The sequence below is a fragment of the Dryas octopetala genome, chromosome 7, assembly GCF_963921425.1.
Source record: "Dryas octopetala chromosome 7, drDryOcto1.1, whole genome shotgun sequence".
In the NCBI taxonomy this organism is placed as follows: Eukaryota; Viridiplantae; Streptophyta; class Magnoliopsida; order Rosales; family Rosaceae; genus Dryas; species Dryas octopetala.
Window position 1 is genome coordinate 8,168,245 of NC_141372.1, and position 27,263 is coordinate 8,195,507.

Sequence of the window (27,263 nt, forward strand, 5' to 3'; positions counted from 1 at the left end):
TGCTTTTAATCCTTTGGGTAGAAATAGAATTTGGTTACCATATATACTGCTAGTCAACTAAAATACACACCATTACCACAAAACAGTGCATATATATAGATTGAAAGATCAAAGATGTGATTAATAAAAAAATATATGTATCCACCACCAGTACTACTAGTTATACTACAGCTAATCCTTCCATCTTGGGCCTTCTCTCTGATGTTTGAGGAGACACTACTGCCTTCCTCTTGCTAATACTAATATTGTTGTTGATGTTACCCTTAATATTCTCAGTAGTAGTACTGCTTTTGTTTTGGTCAATACTAGTGTCACCAATTACCTCACTGACTATGAGATTGGTATTATTGTCAATATTGTTGTTGTTGTTGTTGTTGTTACAATTAGAATGCTCAAGCTGGGATTTCAGCAGGTAAGGCTGAAGCTTCTTCAAATCTGATATCTGAAGTGGCTTCAAAAGAAACTCCTCAGCCCCTCCTTCCAAGCACCTGCATATATAATATGCACTCACATTATTGAATTTCAGTTGATCATTAGATCACTCTATATAATATCTATACATGTATATATACATATATATATATATCTGTCTTTTTCCAAAAACCAAAAACCCCAATTATATATGACAAGGAAATTTAAAAAATAACCTACATGTTGATTCTTGAAGGAACGTTCTCTGATGACATGACTACGACTGGTACATCTTTCAAAGAAGATTCCTGTAAGAGTAAGTAAAAATTTTACATTCGAGTCGTATATTTATATAATATTTATCTTATTTTAAATTTGAATTTTTTTTTTTTATAATACAAACACATATGATTTATAATTTATAAACACATCTAACAACGAAAAGATCTAAAAGTTAAAACTATATTTGTAATTTTATATGTCAACCCGTATTTGCCTGGTAGAATTTTTTAGTTACTTGTTGGCCTAGCAAGACCAGGGTCTCGTGACAACACTTACTTGGCCAACTTTTCTTTTCTTAATCGCAGTGCAAGTGGTTCCTTAATCATATTAAATTATTAATACGGTATAGACTATAGGCAGCTCGTGGACACTTTGACAAGAAATTCAGAACAGTAGAAGATAATTAATGAAGTGGGTTAAGGTTAATCAAAAAATAATAATAATAAAGTGGGTGGTGGTGGGTTGACCTTGACCCTTTTCAGCAAATCATAGCCGCTCATTCCGGGCATACAGTAGTCTGTCATGATCAAGTTGATGACTTTTGATCCCTGCATTTTAATATTCAATTAAGAAATAAGTATGTGGGCCCAAATCAATATAATTAAAAGTCTTCATCATCAGCTTCTGTATAGAGTGTTCATTACTTCATTCAGTTAACATAGAGCAAGAAATTTCATGATCGATGACCTACCGGTAGATCTCGTCTAACGGTGAGAATTAATGTATTAGCAATTTGTGATATCGTATAATAAAAATGTATTTGAATTCAAAATTAATATTCACGGTTATAAGATTTGATCAAATGGTAAGTGACCACAAGATTCATGCTGTATATGAACAGAGTGGTTTTATCCGCAGGCACAGTATTCCAATCATATATATATATATATATATATATATAGGTCCTGAAATCCTGACATGACATGTAATACATTATACATTTTGTGAAGGGGAAGTAGCGCAGGCAGTACTACTCATCTTCAATGTTGCATTTATGGTACAAGCAGTTCATGATGTATTAGAATTCAGAACCATGCAAAGTTGGGCCCATTTTACTCCCATTTGCAAGCTATTCAAATTAAAGTGCTGCTGCGTATATATACATTTTACTCTCATTTTTTCAGATAACTATCGCAGAGTGCTCGGAATTTGCCCCTTGCTTTCACATCTCTGTTTTTTAGCTATTCATACCTTCTTAGAGTGTATAATGAAGTTTGTAGAGCTAAAATTCTAAAGTTAAAATCTAACATAAAATCAACAAATAAATGTCGAAAGCTTGAGGAAGAAGCAAAAATATACAGCCGAACACTTGGCCCCTGATGTCCGTAAAAAAAACTAAATTGCCTACATCATGCGGATCATAAATTCATACCTTTGCATTTTCCATATAATTATATATGATAGGCCATCCATCCCCTATTCTCTAACACACTAATTTCAGTACTGGATATGATATATCTATCCATTGTCAGACAACTTAATAAAACCAAAGTGATTTCGAGAAGCATTTACACTATGTTTTCAGCTCAATTGGGGTCTCTCATACATATATCATATATGACACTTTCAACAACTTAATCAGTATATATAATATAGAGGTATATATCGGATATTTAATTTTCCGAGGGAATTTTCTCAATTAATTAGTTACAACTTGGCTAAGTTATGGATAATGTCATATATATTTTTTATTTTGTAATGAATAAATGTGGCCTTTACATCTTTTAATTTATACAATATTATTGTTATGTATATATATATATATATATATATAGGGAAAAAAAGGTTTAAGTAGTTGAAATTTGGGAGGAGTAGGATAATTGTTAAGAGAATTATATATATCTCACCTCTAGTTCTGATGACTGGGAGGAAGTAGTTGATGAATTAGAGCAAGGTATAGAGTGTTGGTTTAGGTCATCAACCAAACCCAGATATTTAAGAGCTTCATCCCCAGAGTCCACACAAGTCACTGCCACCACAAAAAAACCCACATATATATTATTATCAAATCAAATGTAAGACTTTTAACACACATCTAGCAAGAAAAAGATTAAATGCAATTGTTCACATCCAAAAATCAAAAAACTATTTATATGAACAAAGAAGTAAACAATGGGAATTTAATTATTTTCTTTCTAAAAAGACACCAACCATAAAGCTAGCTAGCAAGTAAGGTACTCAAAAGGAAAAAATGAGAACCATAACATGCAGTGTTGGATAAAATATCCAACTAAATAAATGGGCTCTAATATCTCTATATATCTGTTTTTAAATTTTAAAAAAAAAAAATTGTGGGACTTGAGAGAGGAAGGACAGTTATATATCTTCAAATATAGGAGTAGTACTATGTACCTTTGTATGAGGAACCTCTAAGGAGCCTCTCCAAGAGCTTCCTGTCCAAAAGACTATCATCCACAGCCAAGACATGAAAATGTTGTTGTTGTTTGGAGTCTGCAACAATATCTGACTTCATCAACTCCATTTTTAGAGTAGCTGATGACATGAATATTGAATGAAATTAACCCCTTTTGAATTTCAATATATTTTTGGCTCTCCTAGCTGCTGTGTATTTCTTTAGTTTGTATCTCAATATATATGCACCCCTTTTATATTTTTGAGAGAGAGAGAGAGAGAGAGAGAGAGAGAGAGAGGCGTGCCTGGCTAAAGGGAATGAAAGAATGAATGAGAGGTGGTGTGTGATTATTGATTCCAAAGGTTTATAATGAAGTAGGTGTGAGAAGCAGAACTACTGTTTTTTGCAAGATAGAAGGATATATAGTAAGGAGAGAATTAATAGAGATATATATTGTTGTGTTGTCATGTGTGTGTGATGTGTTTTCTCATGTTGTGATCTCTCACTAGATTCTCTCCACCGCGTTGGTACAACCACTCATATCTCTCTCTCTCTCTCCCCCCTTTTTTCTTTTTTTCTTTGCTGTTTGGATTTTGTTTGATTGCTAAGGAAAATCCGGAGATCTTTTTTCCCATTTGGTCATCAAGATGATGAAAAGGAGTTGATTTTGGGTGCAAATTGGATTTGATTAAGGACTTGACAAAAGGGGTTAGCTTTGCCTTGCTAAAATTGGGTTCAAAGTAATTTTTTTTTCCTTTTTTCTTTTTCGATCTTAAGGCGTTGGAAGCATTTGTTTCAAGTAACAGTTAAATATGATCACCATGCTACTTGCATGCCAGTACTTTGTTTATTTTGATGTGATTCATGGAATGCTTGTGTATTGGCATGGAATGTATGTGTGTCAAGTTGGCATGAATAATGGCTTAATTATGTGTATATACGAAAATCGCTATCCATTATGTCAAAATAATATTATATATAGGGTGACGATTTTCACACTCTAATTTTATACGTTTATACTCCTTTTTTTTGTAAAATAAAATAGAGGGGTGCCAATACACGTACATTGTTATGCATTTTATACGTTTATCCTTATTTATTTTGACAGATACTCTGACACGTTATATTTTTAAACTATATAGTCTATATCAATCTAAATTATTATATGTTAGATTATCTAGTGGAAAATAATTTAATTTGTTACATGTATATATAGAAGGTTTCTTTTTTTAGGTGTACATTTGGGGGCCAAAGGACCAAACAAACAAAAACTACACTAGGGGCAAGCCAAGGATATATTGAGACACCTCAGACAACCACCTCTAACATCAAAGAGGAGGGTCCTTGCTGTAAGCAATTGCTGTTTAATGTGGAATGAAAAATATGTATTAATGCGAGATGTGAGACTTAAATGGCTAGAGAGAAAAGATTACATAAGATCATGTCTTTGGTTTTTTTGGTAGACAAGGTGTCATTGGCTTTAGCATCTACGTGTTACATAAGAAATAGTTATAACACATTAAATATAGCATTCTGGTTAAAGTGACCCAAGGTGGAAGATGTCACGATGTTACCATTAATTATTGACAAATTAATAGTATGTTGTACGCAAGTAAGGGACCACAAAATACTAAAATAGGGGTTGGAGTTATTGCTTCTAACCACCAAGCTAGCAAATTTAGCCAATATCAGTCACAATAATTCAATCCATTTAAATGTGACTTGGTCAAATTTAGCAAACGAATCACTGGCATATGTTACACGTACCCATACAAGGGAGCATAAATTCTCGACAATTGATTCATGATAAATTGATAATGCAGTATTTTTAACTTTATAATATTTAAGAAATTGGTAATTAAAGCACATTTGGAGGCTTGGAGCCCCAATTCGAAAAGGGAAAAATATAATCTCATAACTATGGCAAATTTTATGAGTTGGGAAACTTTCTTTGTGGCGTTTTGTAATTATAAGGAGTTAAAAGCCTCTAATATAATTTCCTAATCAAATGAATTAGCAATTTGAATTTGTAGGTAGGTATGAAATAGAAGGCCAGCAGCAATAGGCATGAAATGGAATGAATGAGGTGCAACAATTCTGTGGGGGTGAGGGGCCTGAGGGCCCAGGGACATGAAATAAATAAAGGTTTTTGGTGGGGGGTCCACAGAGCAAATTTTGGAGATCTTATGTGGGCCTTGCAAATATAATCTTTTTGTGGGGACTGGGGGTCCATTTTTCTTGTGCTGTAAAATCTTCCAAATTTCGAATCTGTTCCCATCGAGGGTGTCCAAAGCAGAAAGGTTTTTTGCTATTTAATGTTGAAAAACATTTTCACACTTGGGAGTGTAGTGTAGGCCCTCCAAGCTTGTCTGCCAATGAATGAGTTGTTCGGTCTCACCAATCACCATGTGTATGGAACCCTTATCATACGCTTCAAATCACAATGAATGACTTCTTGGGCTAACAGTAATTTACTCACAACCAATTCCATCTCTTCTGCAAATTCAAGTTTGGGTATTTGAGTCACTATTCACAAAGCATGCACTAGTTCAGCTCATCCCATTGTAAATGTTTTTTAAGTAAATTAATCACACTGGCATTTTATAACAACAATTCATCAGTGAGAGGAACCAAACTACAAAACCAGTGGCGGAGTCAGAAATTTGTCTTTGTGGGGGTCAGACGAAGAAGTCTCTTTAAAACAATTTATCCAACAGTTTTTACCCCGTGCATAACAAAAAAATCACCAAAAACTTTGAGACAAAATAATTCATTGGGGGGTGCAATTGACCCCACTACATATTGAAAGCAGTGACATGTTGTGTTGGCCTAAATCTCATCCTCTAGTATATTTCTTTCTTCTGTACTACATTGGAATCTTGGAGGCATATTTTTCTCCAACTAAACCTCATGGATGGCTCGATGATAAAAGGATGAATATGGTGAGACAAATTTACTTGTGCATTTGAAATTTCCAGACTAAAAAAAAGTCTGTCAAAATCTTTTCACAGTAAATTTAGAGCTGATGAGCTGCACACAAACATAAAGCAATTAGCTATACTGATACATACCTTCAGCCCTGTACATCCTGGAAATTAGTCATCCTAAATCTCACAATCTTTATATTCAAACCTTTCTTTTTACACAAAAAGCAAAGCGTGTTTGTTGGCCATCGTTTTCTCTTACTAATTAGGATTGTGCAAGCGCACACACACACACACTGTTCATAAAGGTGTTTTAAATTTTACTGTACCCAGTTTGCTTTGACTAAGAGGAGGCAATGTGGGACCTGTTCTCATTAGAAATGAGGAATATCTTCTTGCCCATTTCACCAGAATTTCCTTAATCAGGTCATCCAGAGATCATCTGAGATTTCACTAGATCTTGCTTCTGGGCCCACACAATTGTTTACTTTTTTATTTGTAAGAAATTTCTCATGGGATGATGGAGTGATGGATCATCACTGGTATATACAACTTTCACTTGGGTCCAACCCTTGTCTTGCTTCTTAGTCAACAAAAATTACTTGATTGAAGCTTCTTCTAGCCTTTCTTAATTGTCTTCTATATATAATCTAATTGTTTTGGTGTTGCTTATGGCATGTTTACTTATCTCCAATCAAAATGAAAATGAATTAAAATGGAAATGAATTAGAATGTAAATTCATTTAAATGAGAATTTTCATTAAAACGTTAACTAAATGTTTGGAATAGGAAATCAAATGAAACTAACTTCATGAAAATGTTTTCTAACTTTCAGCAATCAGCAAACAGCAAATCAGTCTGATTACTAAAATACCCTGATGACTCATTCCCATTCAAAATGATATTAAATACAGAGTAAGGGTAATGTTGGTATAAAATGTTGATTTCTAATGGCTCATTCTCATTCCCCAAAGTCCCCCTAGTGATCTCATTTAAGAAAGATTACAAACAAGAATACTGATTTTATGTGAAGCTCACATGAATTTTGATTAGTTTAGTGCAAGTAAAGCATAGAATTATCTGGAAATAATAAAATAATAAAATAATCTGGAATGAGAATCATTAAATGAACATGTCATTAATTAAATGATGGTCAATGGACAATAATTTATTTTCAGTTGATATAGATTAGTATAGTTTAACAACATAGCTTGCTGGCAAACTACATTTACCCTAATTAAGTGTTATAAAGTCCTTCTAGTCATGTATATATGAAATGTGGTGGAGAAAAAAACAGCTAGCTTGCAAATTTGCAAGGGCATGAATGTTGTTGTTGATGTGGAGGATTAATGGACAGACTTTATTTCAAATCTGAGATTCGATATACATACAATTGTGGGACAAAGTATGCTTTTTACCAAGTTACGCATGCATGATCCTATAAAGATTTCGTCCTTGAGATTTGACAAACCACAATATATATGCTTAGGAGACTCTGTTTTCGTTTTCATGATGTGGTCCTTCTGTCACCTCATGCATCAAAACCTCGTGGCCTCTTTCTTTAATTATGATATCCTACAATCCAACACTCCAGCGGTAAAAAATTAAAGATGAGACTATAATTCCAAAACGTGCATGCTGTGTTTCTTGGTTTGGACCACAACCAAATCAAATGGTTCTTTTTCATTTCAAGCATCAACTATAATTCACGTTGTTTTGATTCTTGAATAGCTTTTTCTCCAATTAATTCTTGAATAGGGTAAAGGAATCTCTCCCTCTCTCCGACTAATTCTTCAATGGGCATACCCAATGAAAGACTATCTCCCTCTTTCCGACTAATTCTTTAATGGAGAATGCCAAATGTAAGACTCTCTCTCTCCCCGACAAGTTCTTCAATGGACATTACTAATGGAAGACTCTCTCCCTTTTATTGACTAATTCCTAATTCATGAATGGGGCATGCCCAATAGAAAAATCTCTCCTTCCCTCCAACTAATTCATAATAAGTATACCCAATAGAAGACCCTCTCACTCTTTTTGACTAATTCATAAGGGTAGCGTCAGGGAGACCATATTTTTGTACCATCTAGTGTATCATCTCTCTAATAGAGGTGTGACCCATCAATACAATTGGGGCCCACCTCTATTAGAGAGATGGTACACTAGATGATATAAAGAGATGGTCTCCCTAGCATTTTCCAATTCATAAATAAGGCATGCCTAGTGAAAAACTATTACCCTCTCTCCAACTAATTCTTAAAAGGGGCATGCCCAATGGAAGACTATCTCCCTCTCTTTGGCTAATTCTTGAATGGACATGCTTCATTAAATAGTCTCTCACTAATTCTTGAATGGGGATGCCCAATGGGAGACTCTCTCCCTCTTTCAGTTGAATAGGCATGCACCATTGAAGACTTTCACCTTCCCTCCGACTAATTCTTGAAATGGGCATTTGGTAGTACTAAATCATATATGAGCTTCTATTTTATGGTGGAATAATGGTATATTTACCACATTCTTATATCATCTTACGTGTCATTATTTTACTGGACAATGTTTTACTTTTTCCTTGTGGATTTTTATTTTTATTTTGTAGTGTCTAATGTATGAATGTCATGTAAGTTGCCACATAAAGTGGTATGAAATTGTAGTATAAAAATGTGGGATGTCTACCACTACTGTTTATGGTGTCATCCTAAGAATTAATGAAGCAAAGCAACAAACACATGGTGAACATTGCCGGGAAATGATTGAGTAGGACACGTTAAGGAAATTGATGAAGCAAAACATCAAACACATGGTGAACATCACAGCAGGTGAATCATTTTGAAGAGCAACCAACTCAACATAAACACACAAGCCAAATTTGACCAAAAAAAAAAACACACACAAGCCAAGAGTCTGGTGGTACATTATCATCATTCATCACCAGAACTAGGGGTGGGCATAATAACCGGTGCACCAAAACACTGAACCAAACCAACTGAATAAAAACCGAAAATACATCGAGTTGACCAAAAAAGTCAACACCGTAAAGAAAACCAAACCAAACCGTATATGGACTGTTCTGGTTCCGGTTTCATGCTTACTTTGCCCGAACCCACCCAAACCGCACCGTGTAATTTTTGAAAAATATAATTATATATTTTTATGCACATTTTATACATTTTTGTACACATTTTATACATTTTTATACACATTTATACATTTTTATTTTAGACCCTAAAATATATTTTATATAACCCTATAAGTTTAATATTATATATATATAATAATGTTTTAGTATACAATTTTTGTTATATCTTATATAATAAAATTAGTATATTCTATTTCTATATACTCTATAGTATATAGTCTATATAATAATGTTTTATGTATATAGAGTTATATATAAACTTAGTATATAACTGTATAGTTAGTAACTTAATATAGTTTGTTATATATAACTATATAGTTAGTAACTTAGAATATAGTTGTATACATACTACAGTAGTTATATATAACTATATAAGTAATATATAGTTATAGTAGTATACTAGTATATACTATAGTAGTATATAGTTATATATATACTATACTCATTACTCTATAGTAGTTATATATAATCATATATATAGTTATAACTTATAACTTAAGCAGGTTGTATTTATTTTAAAATTTTAAGTACTAAGTAGGTTAAGCAAAGTTCAAAATTGTATTTGTTTAATTGGTAGAATGGTAGTTCAAAAACCTAATTGTGTGGCCAAAAAGTTCAAAAACCAAATGTGAGTACCAACAAAATAATTGGACTTAGGCCCAAACCTTTGGGCCCAAAACCATGCATGTTGCACCGAACCAAACTGTCCCTTCAATAGTCTTGTTTGGTTTGGTTTGATTTTTCCCCATTTTTTTCAGTTTACAGCACTGAACCGCACCGAGAGAACACTTCTAGCGCGGTGCATGGTTCTCGGGGTGAACTGAGCCGAACCGCACCGTGCCCACCCTTAACCAGAACCTTTATTTTCATCACTTGCTTCGGCACTGTTTTTTTTTTTTTTCAAACCAAATGGTTTTTACTTGTTTCCACACCATTTGTGTTTTTTTTTTTGGGACTTGGTTGAAAGTCAACGTTGAAGAGTACACACAGTTGAAAACCAAATGATATTTGTGGATGTGTCAAGCGTGGCCCATGAGATTTGTCATGAACACGTTTGTACCCAATGAAATCTGGATCCGTTATGTGCCCCTCTATTATTTGGGCTTGTTCCAACAGGCCTAATGAGCTTAGGATTTATATTCGGAGCAGCTTCTAATGCAGCCGAAGATTTGATCAACATAGCACAACTTTATGCTTCCTTATCCAAAAGAAATTGTAAGCCCTTTACAATTAGAAACAAGAAGAATTTTATAGGACAATTGATGGATAAGTGCAAATAAGAGAAAGGGCTTTTTTTATTTTGGGTAAATTACACTTTTGGTCCCTGTGTTTTTGACTCGAAAGCACATTTGGTTCTCATAGTTTCAATTTTTCCAATTTAGTTCTTGTGTTTTATACTTTTTACAATCTTGGGACATTATTTTTATAGCCTAAAACATAACCTTTAAAGACAAAACGGTTTACATGCGGGTATTAAGCCAATCTATTTTTTAATGAGTGTGCGCTCGATACTATTTATCGAGTGATCAACGCCTTTTGTTTTTGTGAACAATTTCATCACAATGCAATGAAACAGTTTCAATACGAAGTCGTATAAAAATGATATTTGCACAAATGTCTTATGTTTTTTTTTTTTTACATATACATGTGAAAAATGAATGAAATAATTAAAAACAAAAAAACTTCAATCTTTTAGAATCACATTCACCTTAATTTTATATGTTATTATTGAATAGTTTCAAGGTTGAAACTGTTTAGTAGAAAAAGAAAAAAAACCAAATTATATATTCACCAAAATCAATAGTTTTAATCGTCCAGTAGTGAATAAAAAAAAAAAGGGAACCGTCGAGTGTTCGGCCTTGCACAAATACAAAAGGTAATGGAGCGCTCACTCTGTATGTTTATATCGTGAGTTTTTTTAACATTTTTAAAAATAAAGGTGTACGTTTTTTACATTAATCACTTTAGGTGAGATATTTTATCATAGGCCGTCCTAAGTGAACACTTTTTATCATTGTTTTTTTTTTTACATAAAGGGAATCGAATTCGGAACCTATCATAATCTTAATTCATTACCCTATCTCATTCTGACAAATTAGATTAACCGAAAAACTTAACTTTTTTATTATTTATTGTAAAAGAAATCATGCACATAATAGTACAAGTGTTCCAAAAATTGAACAGCATAATCTTGTTTTAAGTAAACATTTGAATTTTATGTCGAGCATTTTAACATTTGACAATTACGTCAAAATAATAACTGCTAAAATGATTTTTTGTTATATGTTTTTTCACAATATTAATACATTAATACAATCAAAGAAAAAACAACTTTGAACTCCAAAACTATGATAATTTTACACCGAATCACATCATGTCACTGACTAGGAGCATTCCAACTCCTGACGAAAATTGCGTTAAAGTTGATCAAATTATGGATTGAAGTGGACTATTTTGTGAATGATCCTTACTTCTAGACTTTTTATGATTTGGTTTGACCCAAAATAAAACATTTGTGTAGGTGGCGGTGGCCATATTAATTTAACGCGCGCATATAGAATTGTCCTAAAAAAAAAAAGTAAAATAAAACTAAACAACGATGTTTCAACGTGTCTTGTCTGTTGAGTGGGTTTGGATTGAAGATAGAGATTGACGGATCCTCTGTCAGCGTCCATATCCATCTTTCCCCTACACCCCTCTTCCCATTGGCTTTCACCTATCCCCATCCTTCAGCTCCTTCCTCCCTTCCAAGGTAAGCCTTTCATGTCAGAATTCTTCGTAAACTTTCTATTCGATCCTAAAGACACTGAATTTCTAATTTTCTCAGCAACCAAACGCAACATACACTCTGTTTCATGGCTTCCACCTTTGTTAACGTGGGACCCATCAAGGGTTTGGATTACGCCGGTCTCAGACCCTCAAAACCCATAAAACTGAATTCGGGTCGGACCCAGATCAAGTTTTGCCCGCCGCGCCTCTTCACCGTGAGAGCCAGCGACGGCAGCGATGGACCCATCGGGAAGACCCGACTGAGCGACGCCGAGTGCGAGGCCGCCGTAGTGGCTGGAAACGCCCCACAAGCGCCGCCAGCGACGCCTAAGCCCGCCGCACCAGCTGGCACTCCGGTGGTGCCTTCGCTTGTATGTAGCCCCCAACATCTTTTTCACTATTACATTTTCAAAACGCCGATATTGGGTTGTCGTTTTTGATGGGTTTTCGTCGTTTTTATATCTCAGCCGCTCAGTCGCCGACCTCGTCGTAACCGGAGGTCACCTGCACTCAGAGCAGCATTTCAGGAAACGAGCTTGTCGCCTGCGAATTTTGTGTACCCTCTTTTCATTCATGAAGGTTTGTGCTTTTGATAGTGTATTGCTTTCGACCCATTTGCTGTTACTGTATGTTCATGGATGAACCTTATCTCAATTTGCATGGTGTGCAATTCGTGCAGGTCAGGAAGACACGCCTATTGGAGCTATGCCTGGATGTTACAGGCTTGGGTGGAGACATGGACTTGTGGAAGAGGTGAAGTAGCTCTCTCTATCTGCTTCTGTTTAAGTTTCTTTGCACTAGCTCAAAGGTTTTCGACTTTCAGTAACCGGGTGGCGGTGTTAAGTCTTTGCTAAGTGGATTGCATACGCGAATGTTTGCTTTAAGTTTCCTACATTGTCTAAATATAATCTATTCAATGGTATTTGGGATCATTGTTTCTGATTTAGCCTTGTCTGGAGCAGGTTTCAAAGGCTCGAGATGTTGGTGTCAATAGTATTGTGCTCTTCCCCAAAATTCCGGATGCTTTAAAGGTTTTTACTCTCGTGCATTTCCTCAAGTATTTTGTAGGATGTGTAATGTAATTGGTTGTTGCCTTTTAGAACTCAACAGGTGATGAAGCCTACAACAACAATGGTTTAGTGCCCCGAGCAATCCGGTTGCTCAAGGACAAATACCCTGATCTTGTAAGTCTACGCACTTCATTTGGTGTTCAAGTCAAATTGGCCTTATGCATTTCAGTGCTTCATGTGTGGAAGTATGTCATTTTTTGTGATTTGTTGTATTCATCAGGTTATCTACACTGATGTTGCTTTGGATCCATATTCCTCTGACGGGCATGATGGTATTGTTAGAGAAGATGGTAAGGCAGATATGCCATGAGCAGTTCTCTTACTGAAAGATGTAATTTTTTTTTTTTCACACATTGTGTTATTAATTGCAATACTCATTCTTAATGTTGTAGGAGTTATAATGAATGATGAGACAGTGCATCAATTATGTAAACAAGCTGTTTCCCAGGTAATTGTGGTGGATTAACTCTGGAGTAATTTTACAATTGTCAAAACATATTCAGTGGAAAAAATCAGTAACCTACCCTAAGGTTTCTCAAGGGTCAGTAATTTTCTTTATTTGTTGTTATTACTCTTCTCTTACCATTTTTTTATTTTTTTATTTTTTGGTTGTGGGTGCTCTGAGATCAGCGGTCACTTTAAATCTATCCAAAGTAAAAGAATAAGCCACTTTGTTCCTGATGTAAATGTTGAATAGAAGTTAAATTGGATTAAAGTGATGTTTCAAGTGCTTTTAGTGAGCTAGTAGGAACAGTTTCCCTCAGTGATATATATAGCAAATAAATCTTGAGCAGGTTAGGGATAATTTAGCAACTATGGCATAGGTTTCCAATTATACCATTAATGGTGTTAGTATATTTGATGTGCTAACTGCTATGCATTACAGACTGATATGACCTGAGCAGCTTTAATTTGGTTTTATTTGGCTTCTTTACTTCTATCAATAGGCCCGAGCTGGAGCAGACGTTGTCAGTCCCAGTGACATGATGGATGGCCGTGTAGGAGCTCTTCGAACCGCTCTTGATGCTGAAGGTTTTCAGCATGTTTCTATCATGTCCTATACAGCAAAGTAAGTTGATTTTGTCATTACAATTATTTTTTGTTAATCATTAATGATAATTTCATTATTTTTTAAGCACACAACCAGATACACAATTTTCTTTTTTCATTTTTCATGTAGATTTTATCAAGTTGCAATTCATGAGATTTATTCTTTTATTGAAGATCTGTCATTCAGTTTACATATATTAGAAATTTTTAGTTAGTTGGATAGCAGTTGGTAGATTTTTGTGATTCAGTCTTGTTCGCTCTTTTAAGCATTTTGATATCTATTACATTGTAAACAGGTATGCAAGTTCATTCTATGGTCCATTTCGGGAAGCACTGGACTCAAATCCACGTTTTGGTGACAAGAAAACGTATGTAGTCCATTGAAGTTAAACCTTATGCTAATGTCATTGTTATAATGTGTCTGGTTCTGACTTGGCATATAAATCTGGTTTGAAAAACAAAAGTTATCAGATGAACCCAGCAAATTATAGAGAGGCTTTGGTTGAGGCACGTGAAGATGAGTCTGAAGGAGCTGATATTCTCCTGGTTGGTATTGCTTGGATCTTTGAGCATGTTTACTTAATGGCAGAAACTCTAGTTGTTCTAAAATTATGCATTATGTGGTTCACAGGTTAAACCTGGTCTGCCATATTTAGATATCATAAGATTACTCCGGGATAGCTCTCCCTTGCCTGTTGCTGCATATCAGGTGAATCTTGTCATATGTGACCTTAATTCATCATTTCATTCCTGAACAGAAATTTTTGTCTATCTTTATCCCATATCAAGCTTCAAAAATCAAACGCCTATACAAGTCCCATATTGCTGTAAAATCATGGATGCAGGTTTCTGGTGAGTATTCAATGATCAAGGCTGGTGGCGTTCTCAAAATGATTGACGAAGAAAAGGTTATGATGGAATCGCTCATGTGTCTACGAAGGGCAGGTGCTGACATAATCCTTACATATTTTGCCCTACAAGCTGCAAGATGCTTATGTGGCGAGAAGAGGTGAGCCTAGTAAACTGGGATTGTTTGTCGATGGAACTTTTGAGAGCTTGTCTTGTATGTCGTAGTAGAATTGAGTTGAACTGGAAATGAAATGTCCCACTCTTTGTAGTTCGTCTTAAATTGAATAAAAGAAATGCGATTGAATAAGAGTGGTTTCATTGTCTTGGAATTTCAGTGCTAAGGTATATCCTAACACCAATCTTTTCTTTTTCCTATAATTTCATCAGTAAATGAAATAAAAAGGGAGCTGTTCACATTCCCCCACAGTATTGCTCCATTTCGTTTCGTTTTAAGTATTTCGCACTTACGAAAATGAACTACTCGTACTTTGCAACACCAGAGTATTACAATTTACAACATTAACCAGCAGAAAATGCTATTCTAGACCCTTTACACCATGAAAAGGGACAAATCTTTCCCTGTACTCGTCCCCTAACCCTAATACCAAAATTTAAAGAGCACATTAGGCATGATACTCATTAATGCTTATGTGCCCATTAAAACACATTAACTTTTGGCATGCACTGGGCAGCTGAATTACCTAAACTGCCCATGCTCATTGAGGTATCTTTCTGCAATAGTGGCATGAGTTGCTGCCCCTATTGGTAGAACATCTTCATCAATGAAGAAATAAGGTGAGTGGCCTGTGTGTGTGGAGCCCAAGGTCTCGTTCCTTATCCCTATGTAGAAGAAGCCTGCAGGGATGACCTCTGAGTAGAAGGAGAAGTCCTCAGCACCCATCATTGGTGGCACCACCCTGAAGTTAGTTGGACCCAACAAATCCATGGCCACTTTTCTCACATGCTCATGCATTTTCTCATCGTTCACCGTGGGGGGGTAAATGGTGTTCTGGTCTTTGAAGAAGTCCACTGTTGCTGAGCACCTGTAAACGCTTGCCTGTTCCACAAATACCTGTTTATCACAATACAGATTGTGCTCGTCAGCTTAATCCTCCAAAGATTTGGGAAATCATGTTAGTTTGATATGCATTCATACATTTCTAAACAGCTTAAGTTTTTGTGTCGAGTGGTTGTCTAATATGCTATTAGAACTTTTGATTTCAGGAGCTTTTAGATTCTTAACCTCTAACTCTCATCCTCACTTATCACTTATCATGTTACATTTGAGGTGGGACTACACCTATATTATGAGTATTGCTCAATTAAGAGACAAATTTTGAGCATCATTGAACACCTATTGTACTCAACAATTGGATCTAATACAATTAATTAACCGATCCAACGGTAATTGAACATCCACCCTCACTGTTGGTCAAACTTTCTCCCATTTGAACAACTGTACCTATATTATATCCATTTTTTTGTCTTCTCCCATGGAAGATGAGATTACCCGTATAGAGAATGCTAGCTTGATACGCATTAACTCAATCTCTCTGTGAGCTAAGTGTTTGGTTCTAGTCATTATCTAACAAATCAATCATTAGAATGGGGACCACTCTTAAAAGAACTGCTTTTGCTCACAACATACTAACATAGAGGTTGGTCCCCTCAAGTTACCAAAAAAATTTCTGTAAGTCTATATATTATCAACAAAAGGCATGTGATGTGACCCTTAGAACCAAATAAAAGTGGTGGATGAGAATGTGTTTGATAACAAACCTCTTCAATTCTTTGAAGCAGTTGGTAGAAGCTTGTGTTGGAGAAAGCCCTGAAAGTACCACCAAGTACCACAGTGTTTGGTATCATGTCAAGATCATCTCCTCCATTGAATGCAGTCACAGACACCACCTGAGTTATAGTAAAACAGCAAGCAGGGTATTAGAAATGGGCAATACAGATCGAAATTAAGCAAAATGAAATGAAATTGAAATGCACCTGGGAGTCCATAGGATTGGCTTCGCGGGACACGATGCCTTGTAAGCTGATGACGGCGGCGGAGGCTGCCAAGACGGGGTCGACAGAGTGGTGAGGGTTTTGGGCGTGGCCTGTCTTTCCAGTAATAACAACTCGGAAGAAGCCACAGCCGGCAAGCAAAGGACCAGGCCTTGACCCAATGAGGCCAGTAGGGTGCTGATGGGATACGTGAGCTGCAAATATGGCCTCCACATCCTCCAAAGCCCCATCTCCAATCATTCGCTTTGCACCATTGCCAGCTTCCTCTGCTGGCTGGAATAGCAATATTACTGTTCCCTGTGTCATTGCAACAGTGTATTTTAGTCAAGGACTCGGTCAACTCAAGTCAAACCACCTAATTTGACCTCACTAGTATTTCTCAAGGTTTATGATAGATTAATGGGTGATTTCCATATTAGTCCATTAAATTGCATTTTTTTAGAGTCTAACACCATTACTTTTTTTTAAAATAATTAAAGCCCATATTTAAAATCATCACGTAGGATAACAATATTCCATTAGATTTTTACTATTTACAAATTATGCCATTATGTAATTAATATTTGTTTTCAAATTATGTCACTCTTTAATTGCCATTAATTCTCCAATTTTCCTAGAAAATGAATCCCCTAAAATTCATTAAAATACTTAATTTAAGGCATGTGATATATATATATATATAATTGAGTCAAATAAGGAACCTACAACTAAGAATTGTTTGTAGGTTCATTATAATGTAGGTGTTTTAATTCATATAGGTTCATTAATTTGTCTAGATTATTATTACTAAAAAAAACTAGTAGGTGCATAAAATAAACATGAAAAAATCAATAGGTGTACAAAATAAATACGAACAAAGTCTAGTAGGTGCTCAAAAGAAGTATCTTCGTTAATCTTATATTCTTTTTTGGGTAGTTTTCTATTATTAATATTATATAACTTTGATATTAAATATGATATAGCAAAACTAATTTTCAAAATAAAAAAAAAAGTTCAAAGTTGAAACAAGTAATTAACGATAATATCATTTCAATAAAAAAAACTGAAATATTATTAATTAATAGAGATAAATAGCATTAACTACTCGTAATATTCCCTAAATATGGTAAAGGGTATTTTAGAAAAAAACAAACTTTTAGTTTTAAATTAAGTTGACTCATCTAACAATATAAAGAAAGTTACTTACGTGGACACTAGTCAAAGGGTTAAACTTAAAAATTATGGTGGGTTATTCTTAGAAAAAAAATATGTTTCGGATGGTTTATCCTAATTTATTATAGATTAATCCACTGAATAATTCTTATATGGCTCATTCCTTATCTGGCATTCTCTCACAATAATGTACGGAATCATGTTTGTGGATTTCACCTCAGTATGAGAGGAAGTTTCATAAAGCATCTTTTATAGAAGAATTTATAAAAAATTAAAACATTCAACTCAAAATTAGTTTATAAATCCTTTTAATCTCTCAACAAGAGCTATTTAGGAAGACCAGTACCAAATCAATCAGACATATATGTACAAATAAGTCTCATCCATATTAACAATGTAGTTGGCACAATAAATATGATCAAAGGCATATATAGACTAGACAATTAATTAGACTTATTTAAGCGGACTACACAGTACACACCAAAATAGTATATCTTGTCAAGGACTGGATCAATTCAAGTCAAACCACCCAATTTGACCTGACTAGTACATCTGGAGGTTTATGATAGATTAGTCCACTGACTAATTCCTATACAGAGTATTTTTTGTGGGTCTTTCTCTCATAATGTACGCACCAAGTTTTATGTTTTTGAATTTCACCTAATTGTGAGAATTAAGAGGAAATCTCATAAGACATGTTCTATAAAGAATTCCACAATACTAACCAGTAGTGGATTGGATATTGAGTTTTTATTTCACTCATATTTGTAGATCATTGTAATCTCTCAATAATAAGCATTTAGGAAAAACCAATGGCCACATAAATCGGTGAAACATATTTACATATAGATGAGTTTCATCTTTATTAGAAATGAAGTCCAAACAATAAATATGATGAAAGGCATATGTAGCAATATAGACTAGTCAATTAATTAGACTTATTAAGATGATTACACACTAAAATATGGTCCAATCTTCGCATGTAGCTGAAGCTTAAAGAGTTAGAGGTAATGACAGTCAAACAGGTACACCGAGGGGTGCATCTACCCAAACCGAGAAGGACTTACCTGCAACGCAGGTATGCCCTATCCCCTCCCCCCTTCTCTCTCTTTCTCTCTCCCTCTTTCTTTCTCTCTCTCTAATTGAGATAACACATGTCTTTATAACAGGAACAAAAGACAGTTACAGGAACATGTAAGTTATTCTTGCCGAAACCTGATGCACTATATTTTAAACAGTTCAAACGTACACTCCTATCATCTACAGCCTACAGGGCCTCTTCTAGTCCAAGTACTAGTTATACACCTAAACCAACACTTTCCTCGATGAAAGCAATTTGATTTTTTATATGGATAATATTGATCCCAACACTTGACCCATAACTTAAGCATTGATGAACAGAGTTATTACCAGCAAGAAACAGACTAGTACATTGATTATTATATTCTCAATCGATTCCCAAACATTTAGTATTCCTAACTTTAGACCGCGACACCCTAATTAATTAATCCACATGTTAGGTCACACTCTAGGACAACAACAAATGTTGACTATTCTATTTGGTATAACCAAGTACAAAGATATGTATATACATCAGAATTCATGGTTGAATACTCACAAGCTAAGAGTTAATGATTCAGTGATTATCTATAGACTCCAAGTGGTCTTTCCCTATTTGGCATTTCTCTATTTTCACCTTTCACACAAATAATGTAGTACTTGCAAATATTGTGGATGTGACCCCCATAATGTAAAAGGAGACTACATCGCCATGTCTTATTGAACAATTTTTCGGATTTAGAGGGTTTAAAATGAATGATATATAGAAGGAAATCTTTGTCCATACGTCAAGCCCAACATGACAAGCATAGTAGTGAGTCAATGTTAGAGCCAATATAGTAAAAACAACTTTAAGGATACACCCAACTCAACAAGGAATCTTAGGACCATTTATCTCTTGTTGCATTTGTAAATCAATGTTGTCCATACAATGTGATACTCTAATTCAGAAAAGTTCTTGACGATTTAAAAAAAAAACGACACAAAGAAAAGCAAACTTAAAGAAAGAAGATTAACTGGATTCATAATTATTCCTTCTAATGGACTCCAACGAGAGAATGCACCTTTCAACTTTCTAAGGACAACGTAGCTGATGATACTATGTAAATGCTTTTGGGGAGAACAAAAAAGAACCTTTAACCCAATAAATTGCACTAAATTAAGTTTTTTAAATATGGATTGAGCTTACATGCGTATATATGTTTTTTAAACTTAGATCGGACGGGTCCTTTGTTTTATCATAGATTATAATAGAGTATAGATTTTTGAGCCCTTTATTTCTCTACATCTCATGCAAACACCACACTAATTCTTTGAATATATAAAAAATGATAAAAGAAATAAAATAATAATCAATGGAAGAGAAAAATGCTTCTGTCAGTTCTGTTCTTTTTGGTTTTTTTTTATTTTCCAATGGAAGAATCCACAGACCAACTTTCAATTCATGAGCACATGTGAAGAATGAGCAAAGGAAATGACCGAAGCCAAAATGAATGTAAAAGGAAGCCATCGGGCTTCGTGTAACTCATGAGTCATGGCCCCATTTTTAAAGCAACCACTAACCGGCCAGCAATAACTGAACTCAAGCAAAAGACAAAATCTGCCACAGTTGTCCGTTAAAGGTAGATGACTTTAACGGAGCCATAGATATAATTTATATAACAAATATTAACATACAACTCTTAATTCTCATTGAGTTTAATTAATAATTAGTGCAAGAAATTAATTATTTGAAGCCAAATTATGAAATTACCTTCAAAAGATGCTCACGGCTCTTCAAAATCTTGGCAGCGCCGATGAGCATGGTCACATGCGCATCGTGTCCACAAGCGTGCATTTTCCCCGCAACTTTGCTCTTGTGCTCCCATTCCACTGCCTCCTACAAAATATATAATTAATATTCTCACATTAATCCTATTTTATTATTTATTTTCTCAATATTATCATTACTTGTATGTCTTGCTTGCAACCAGCCAACCACATTAATAAAGACAATGCTACAACATTATTTTATCTTTTATTCACATATTTTCTCCTTATCTTTCAACCACATTATTTCTGACACCTATATACTTTTGAACATTAATGTGTTTAACGATTTGTGAGGTACAAGCCAAAAATGTACATACGTACAGTGCAAGAGTTACTTAAAATGTATATACATTGACTAGATGACACCTGTAAGATTTTTATTAATTTCCGTTTCAATATTTTAAAATAAAATTAAAAATATTAGAAAACTTGGGTAAATTTCAGTTTTAGAATTAAGAACTCAAATGCAAGTTTATTTTATGCATAAACCAATCTAAGTTATCTAACATACTACTATTCTAAAAATTCTAAAGTTGGCCTCCAAAGTTTATTTAATAAACAAAAAAAAATTTGTTATTAGAAAAAAAAAAATATATATTTGTTAAATAATAAAAAAAGAGAGAATAGTTTAAGCTTCTTTGACACAGTAGGCAGTTGTCTTCAACTTGAAGTTGGAGCCTGAAGGTATAAATTAATACCTGGATCGGAAGAGCATCCATGTCAGCTCTGACGGCCACGAAAGGCGGACCGCCGGTTCCGATCCAAGCTCGGATTCCGGTCTTGGCCAGCGGGAACCGGTAACCGATGTCCATCCGGTGCAACTCGGCCCGGATCAACCGACTCGTCTCGTGCTCCTCGAACGCGAGCTCCGGATTCTCGTGGATCCTCCTCCTTATCTTCTTCAACCACTCCACGTTCTCCGGCTGCTTCGCGAAGCTCAGGACCGCTTCGGAGCAAGCATCGGTCCAAACCTCGCAGCTCGTCGGCGACGGCGGCGGTGGAGGAGAGGTTAGGGTGTGGAGACTCCGGTTTTTGCCAGCTGATTCGGTGTTTGGCTTGCAGCTGAGGCAACAGTCCTCGAGGTCGAAAATCAGGTGGTCGTGCTCGCCGGAAGTTGAAATCGTCGGCTCCGCCGGCGGTGTCAACGAGCTGAGAACGAAGACGGAGATTAAGAGTGAGTTTGCGAAGATTATTTTTATTCTTTGATTAGAATTCATTTTCGCGGGATGAGAGAGAAGGGGATGTGGAATGGAAATGGTGAGAGAGAGGGATGAGGGGGGTTTACTTATGGGAGGGGGAGAGTTTTGAGCACGTGGGGATAAACAAGGGAGACCGAAGGAGGAAGGAATTTAAGCACGTGGAGGAGAATATATATGTTTTTTTTTTGTCATAGGAGAAAAAGAGTAGTTCTCTACTTCTCTTAGGTGAGAGGCATCCAATCCAAAGTCGAATGACATATGGGTAGGAGCTCACCACTATGGGATCGGTTTTGATGGGACCCTTTTTATTTTTATTTTTTTAATTTAGATTCTCTATTTGTTTGAGTTAAATATTAAAATAGTCTATAAATTTTACATTAATTCTCAATTTGATTCATTAATTATAAAATTGTCTATTTAATCTACAAATTTTTCAAGTTGTACCAAAGTAATACAAACGTTAATTTTTATCAAAAATTAGTCACATGAAAATGTCATAAACAGACTGAAATAGCTTTAAAAATGTAGTCACTTATTGTGCAAATGACAATTTTTCATTAAATTTTTTTATGGAAGTTAACATTTGTACTGTTTTGATATAATTTGAAAAGTTCATGAACTAAATTGACACTTTTTATAATTAATTGACCAAATTGAGATTCACTGTAAGTTCATGTATCATTTTTTTATTTAACCTTATTTATTTTGTTATTATTTCTATTGATTTTAATTATGTAATGTTAATCAAAGGTTTATCATTTATGTGACTCCACTTGCATCTTAAAAGTGTTACAAATTTATTTTAATATTTTATTCTTTGTCATTGAATAGTAAATACAATTGAAAATCAAATATAAACAAACAAACAAAAAAACAAAACAAGTAAAAAATTGGAATTATGTGTTTCTCTTATATATCTACTACTTCTCCATTTGGTTGAGTTTCCTATTTAGAGAGAAACTTTCATATAATAGAGATATGACTTATTTGGTATCTCAACCCAATAACATAATGACACATATGCTTTTATACTTTATTACATAAAAAAATTTTCCAATTTCAAGATAAAACTTATCTTATGGGATGTCAAATTAGTTTATATCCTTATTATAGGTAAGTTTTTTCCTACTATTTAATAAGCACCGTTTAATCCTTTCATCTGTAAAATATCTTTACCTTTTTTTTTTTTTACTTTTTTATTTGGGTATGAATTTTAAACATAAATCTCCGATAATAAAATGAAAAAAAACATCATTAAATTAATAATGAATTTAAACACATATCATGTACTTGCTTTTGTATAGTTGAATGGTCCATTTAAACTTGTCACATTCTTATAACAATGAAATAAATGTGGAGTTCGAGCAAAAATAGTCAATAAACATGGAGACCTAAAGTTCATTTTCATTGATGGCAAAAAACCACTTCTTTGCCACTCTTTATAAACAATTGATGCTAATTTTTTTTTAAAGATAATATTCCATATATATTAGATAGAATATGAGTTTTTAATGCATAGGAAGCATGTGAGTCTTTGGTAGAATGTGACATATGTCATTAATTGGATGGGCCAACAAAACCAACATTATATGTTGATAGATGCATTATCCTAATTAATGCTAATTAAAAGTTTAAAACCACCAATTGGCTTTGTGTCTTTTTTCAAGACAAAATGAAGCATGTGGCCACATATACTTAATGAGTTCTAATTACACGTACGAAAACTAGATCACTACTAGATTGTTATAAGGTACTAACAAAACAAAATATTAACAAAAACCACTCAATCTATTTTTATTAACTTGCGGACACTATCTACCAGCCCAAAATATAACATGCGGAAATCTTCCAAAAGAAACACATCACAACCAAACCAACTACACAAACAGCTCAAAACTGATCTTCTTCTTTTGTTTGCCAAATCGATCTTTTTCTTCAACTTTACCAAATCGACAATTGTTCATCTTCACTCACAAGTATCGTTCTACAACTGCAAGCCTGCAATTCCAAAAAAACTGCAGTTTCAGTTCACTTTGCAGTTTCAAAAACTACAGTTTCACTTGCAGTTAGTAACTGCAACTGCAAGCTTGCAACTCCAATAAACTGCAGTTTCACTTACACTGCAATTGCAAGCTTGCAACTCAAATAAACTGCAGTTTCAGTTCATTTACAGTTTCAGAAACTGCAGTTAGTAACTGCAACTCCGATAAATTGTAGTTTCAGTTCACTTGCAATGTTCCAAAAATTGCAGTTTCAGAAATTGAGCTTAATCAAGAACCTTCTACTGATAAGAAATCAAAGTAGGAGTCTACGTACCACAAGCTGTGATCATCCCTAATCGAGGAGAAGTCGGAGTGGTCAGAGCAGATTTAGAAGGCTTCGATCAAGCTCGGAGCAGATCCATTAGAAGGCTTCGATCAAGCACAGAGAGAGAGAGATTTGGAGCTTGTGAGATTTGGAAATACAGAGACTCTAAAAACAGAGCTAAACAACATACAAACTATATTGAAAAAGAAAAAGATAAATATTAAATATTCTATAAAAAAATAAAAGAATGGAAAAACGGTTATTTAATGTGGGTTAGTAAAGGACAGCTGACCCCCAAAATACGAGTACCTTATTGTTAAGTTTAAACAATATATATAGTTGAGAGTAAATATAAAAATTGTCATGTAGTAGGAGATAATTAATTCTTAATAAAAACTGAAAAAAAAAAAAAAAAAACAAGATAAACACCTCAAACAAAAACAAAATTGATGTTACACGTCAATATTGCATAATCAATCACAATCAACCATTGGAAATACGTAATTCATAGTACTCGTGACCACTATACTTCAACTTAATTGTATGGAAACTAATTAATTACAAGATTTAATAAAATGTCTCATCAATATAACGGAAGTTAAACTGTTAAACAATATATATAATCATATAAATTGGTTTGGACCACAGTGCTACGAATAGGCCACATTGGCACATTCTACTTATTTTTTTCCCTAACTCGTACTAACTAATGTACTTGACCTCCAAAGCAAAATTTGTATGTTATGGTCACACTTCATAAATTTTCTTCAAGCTGATAGATGGTCGAATAATATTAGATCTAATTAAACAATTATTTCAATTTTATAGGTGCTTTCAATTAAGGTAGTAACGTGCTGTTTATGTATAAATTTATTCTAAATCTCATTTATTTAAAACGAGTGCAAATTAACATATTATGTGATATGTGAATTGATTACTTAATAGTATTGTAATTTTTTAACTAGTGTGAACAGAAAAACTATAATGCATATGCAAAAATCAAAATGGCATGAAGGATAATTATTTTTTAGTAAAAAAGGGTCATTAAATTTAGTATCAAGTTGTTGTATTTGCTAAGTATAACTAAGTCCGTTAAAGTTGATAATTAAGATAAAGAAAGAGGAGATTGTAAAGTAAAGTGACTCTGTTAAACCTGAGCCACACAAGTAGTTGCGCAGTTTGGATCTTGACCAAAAAAAAAATGTATTTTAGGAATTTTTTTACCAAATTTTATTTAACTTAATAAAATATTTCAATATTACATAATAGTCATTAATTTTTTTCATATAGGCAAGGTATAAAATTTCGGGTTTCGAGAAAATTTCGATGGAAAATTTCGAAGATTTTTAAATTTCGACAAAAATTAGACAGAAACGACGAAAATTGCTATCAAAATACAAAAATTTTGAATGAAACTTTACCATATGTTTATTTAACATATTATTTAATAAATTAATAAAAAATATTGAAGAAATTAAATTATATAGTAGGTTTCATGTGATATAAGATGAATATAATGCACGCTGGAGACAAATACTGTTAAAAAAAATTAGTATAATGAGTAAATGAAATTAGTATATTATTTATACTTTATAATCTATACACTAAACCCTATATATTTTATAATTTATACTCTATATTGTTTATGATATGGTATATGATATTAAGGTTTAGGCCCTTTAGGGTATTTTTAATTATTTTTTATATAGAAATATATTAGATTTAATTGGTTTAGGGTTTAAAAATAACTAAACGAAACTCCAAAACGGCCAAACGAAATCCCAAACCATTTTTTTTCTTTACAATTGCCCCAAGGCCCCAAACCTCAATCAACCCTTAACCTTTTCTTTTCTTTTTTTTCTTTTTTTTTTTCCTTCTTTTTCTTTCCTTCTTTTCTCTCGTGTGTCTCCACTCTTCACTCTCCAGTTTTTTTTTCTTCTTCATCCTTTGTGCCTTTCTCTCTCTATTTTTTTTCTCTCTTTCTCTTTCTTTCTCTCTCTCTCTCTCTCTCTCTCTCTCTGTGCATCTCCATCACCAACCCACCCTCACCCTCACCCTCACCTCTTTCTCCCTCCTCTTTTTATCCCACATCTCCCCCATGTCGCCCCCTGCCCCCCCTCTTTCTCCCTTGATCTCCCCTATGCTGCCCCTGCCTCCGCCCCACCTTTTTCTCCTAAAACCATCTCCCTCTGCCGCTGCCCCCTCTTTCACCTGCTGAAATTTCGATAATTTTGATAATTTCGACGAAATTATCACAAAAAGTTAACAAATATGGGTTAATAAGTTTTGAAATTCTATACAACTTTAGTCAATAGGCATAATCCACTTGCTGATGTAATGAATTTTGGTGCGTTATAAAATACAATACTAGTTTGTCCGTTCCATTTTTTTATTATTTATAGACGTGCAATTACAACGTTGTCCTTAATTTGGTTTAGGGTTTAGAAATGAGGTTTAAGGTTTAGAATTAGAGTTTTGAAGCTTATGGACTTAAAGTTTAGGTCCCGAGTTTTGGGCCTCAAAACTTGTTTTGATACATAGTAGTGAAACATAAACCTGATAAGCTGATGCAAATCTAAATATGTATGGAAGTGTATGTCTATTAATTTATTACAACTTATTTTTTATTATTTTGGTTAGTAGACACTAAAATGAATTTATAAAAAAATACATTAAAGAACCTGTAATTTTAAAAAAAATTTATTGATTTATTTGTAAATGACTTTTTATTATTTATAATTCAATACAATTTAAGAACATTGAACTTTGAAGTAGGTGAGTTGAGAAAATGACTCCTTAAAAAATGATATATATATATATATATATATTTTTTTTTGCCTTTTTATGTGTGTAGAACTCTAGCACATTGATAATAAA

General features: G+C 34.0%; 3 protein-coding genes across 3 annotated transcripts; 1 reads left to right on the forward strand and 2 right to left on the reverse strand.

Annotated features, from left to right (window-relative positions):
- On the reverse strand, positions 1-3,457 carry LOC147279285 (two-component response regulator ARR17-like). The gene is made up of 5 exons (XM_086249552.1): positions 3,046-3,457; positions 2,541-2,662; positions 1,161-1,241; positions 652-719; positions 1-488 (listed from the first exon to the last, which is right to left on the reverse strand). The coding sequence occupies exons 1-5, from the start codon at positions 3,194-3,196 to the stop codon at positions 161-163; spliced, it is 750 nt and encodes a 249-aa protein (XP_086105678.1). The 5' UTR covers positions 3,197-3,457; the 3' UTR covers positions 1-160.
- Positions 3,458-11,709: 8,252 nt separating this feature from the next.
- HEMB2 (Aldolase superfamily protein) lies at positions 11,710-15,173 on the forward strand. The gene is made up of 13 exons (XM_086249897.1): positions 11,710-11,858; positions 11,934-12,246; positions 12,343-12,454; positions 12,555-12,628; positions 12,838-12,906; positions 12,976-13,059; positions 13,166-13,235; positions 13,338-13,393; positions 13,893-14,014; positions 14,292-14,363; positions 14,460-14,541; positions 14,627-14,704; positions 14,841-15,173. The coding sequence occupies exons 2-13, from the start codon at positions 11,962-11,964 to the stop codon at positions 15,006-15,008; spliced, it is 1,272 nt and encodes a 423-aa protein (XP_086106023.1). The 5' UTR covers positions 11,710-11,858; positions 11,934-11,961; the 3' UTR covers positions 15,009-15,173.
- Positions 15,174-15,235: 62 nt separating this feature from the next.
- Positions 15,236-22,148, reverse strand: ILL6 (IAA-amino acid hydrolase ILR1-like 6). Its single transcript, XM_086249895.1, has 5 exons — positions 21,579-22,148; positions 20,822-20,947; positions 16,840-17,154; positions 16,624-16,752; positions 15,236-15,916 (listed from the first exon to the last, which is right to left on the reverse strand). Exons 1-5 carry the CDS (start codon positions 22,095-22,097, stop codon positions 15,542-15,544), a joined length of 1,464 nt encoding a protein of 487 aa, XP_086106021.1. The 5' UTR covers positions 22,098-22,148; the 3' UTR covers positions 15,236-15,541.
- Positions 22,149-27,263: the final 5,115 nt, after the last annotated feature.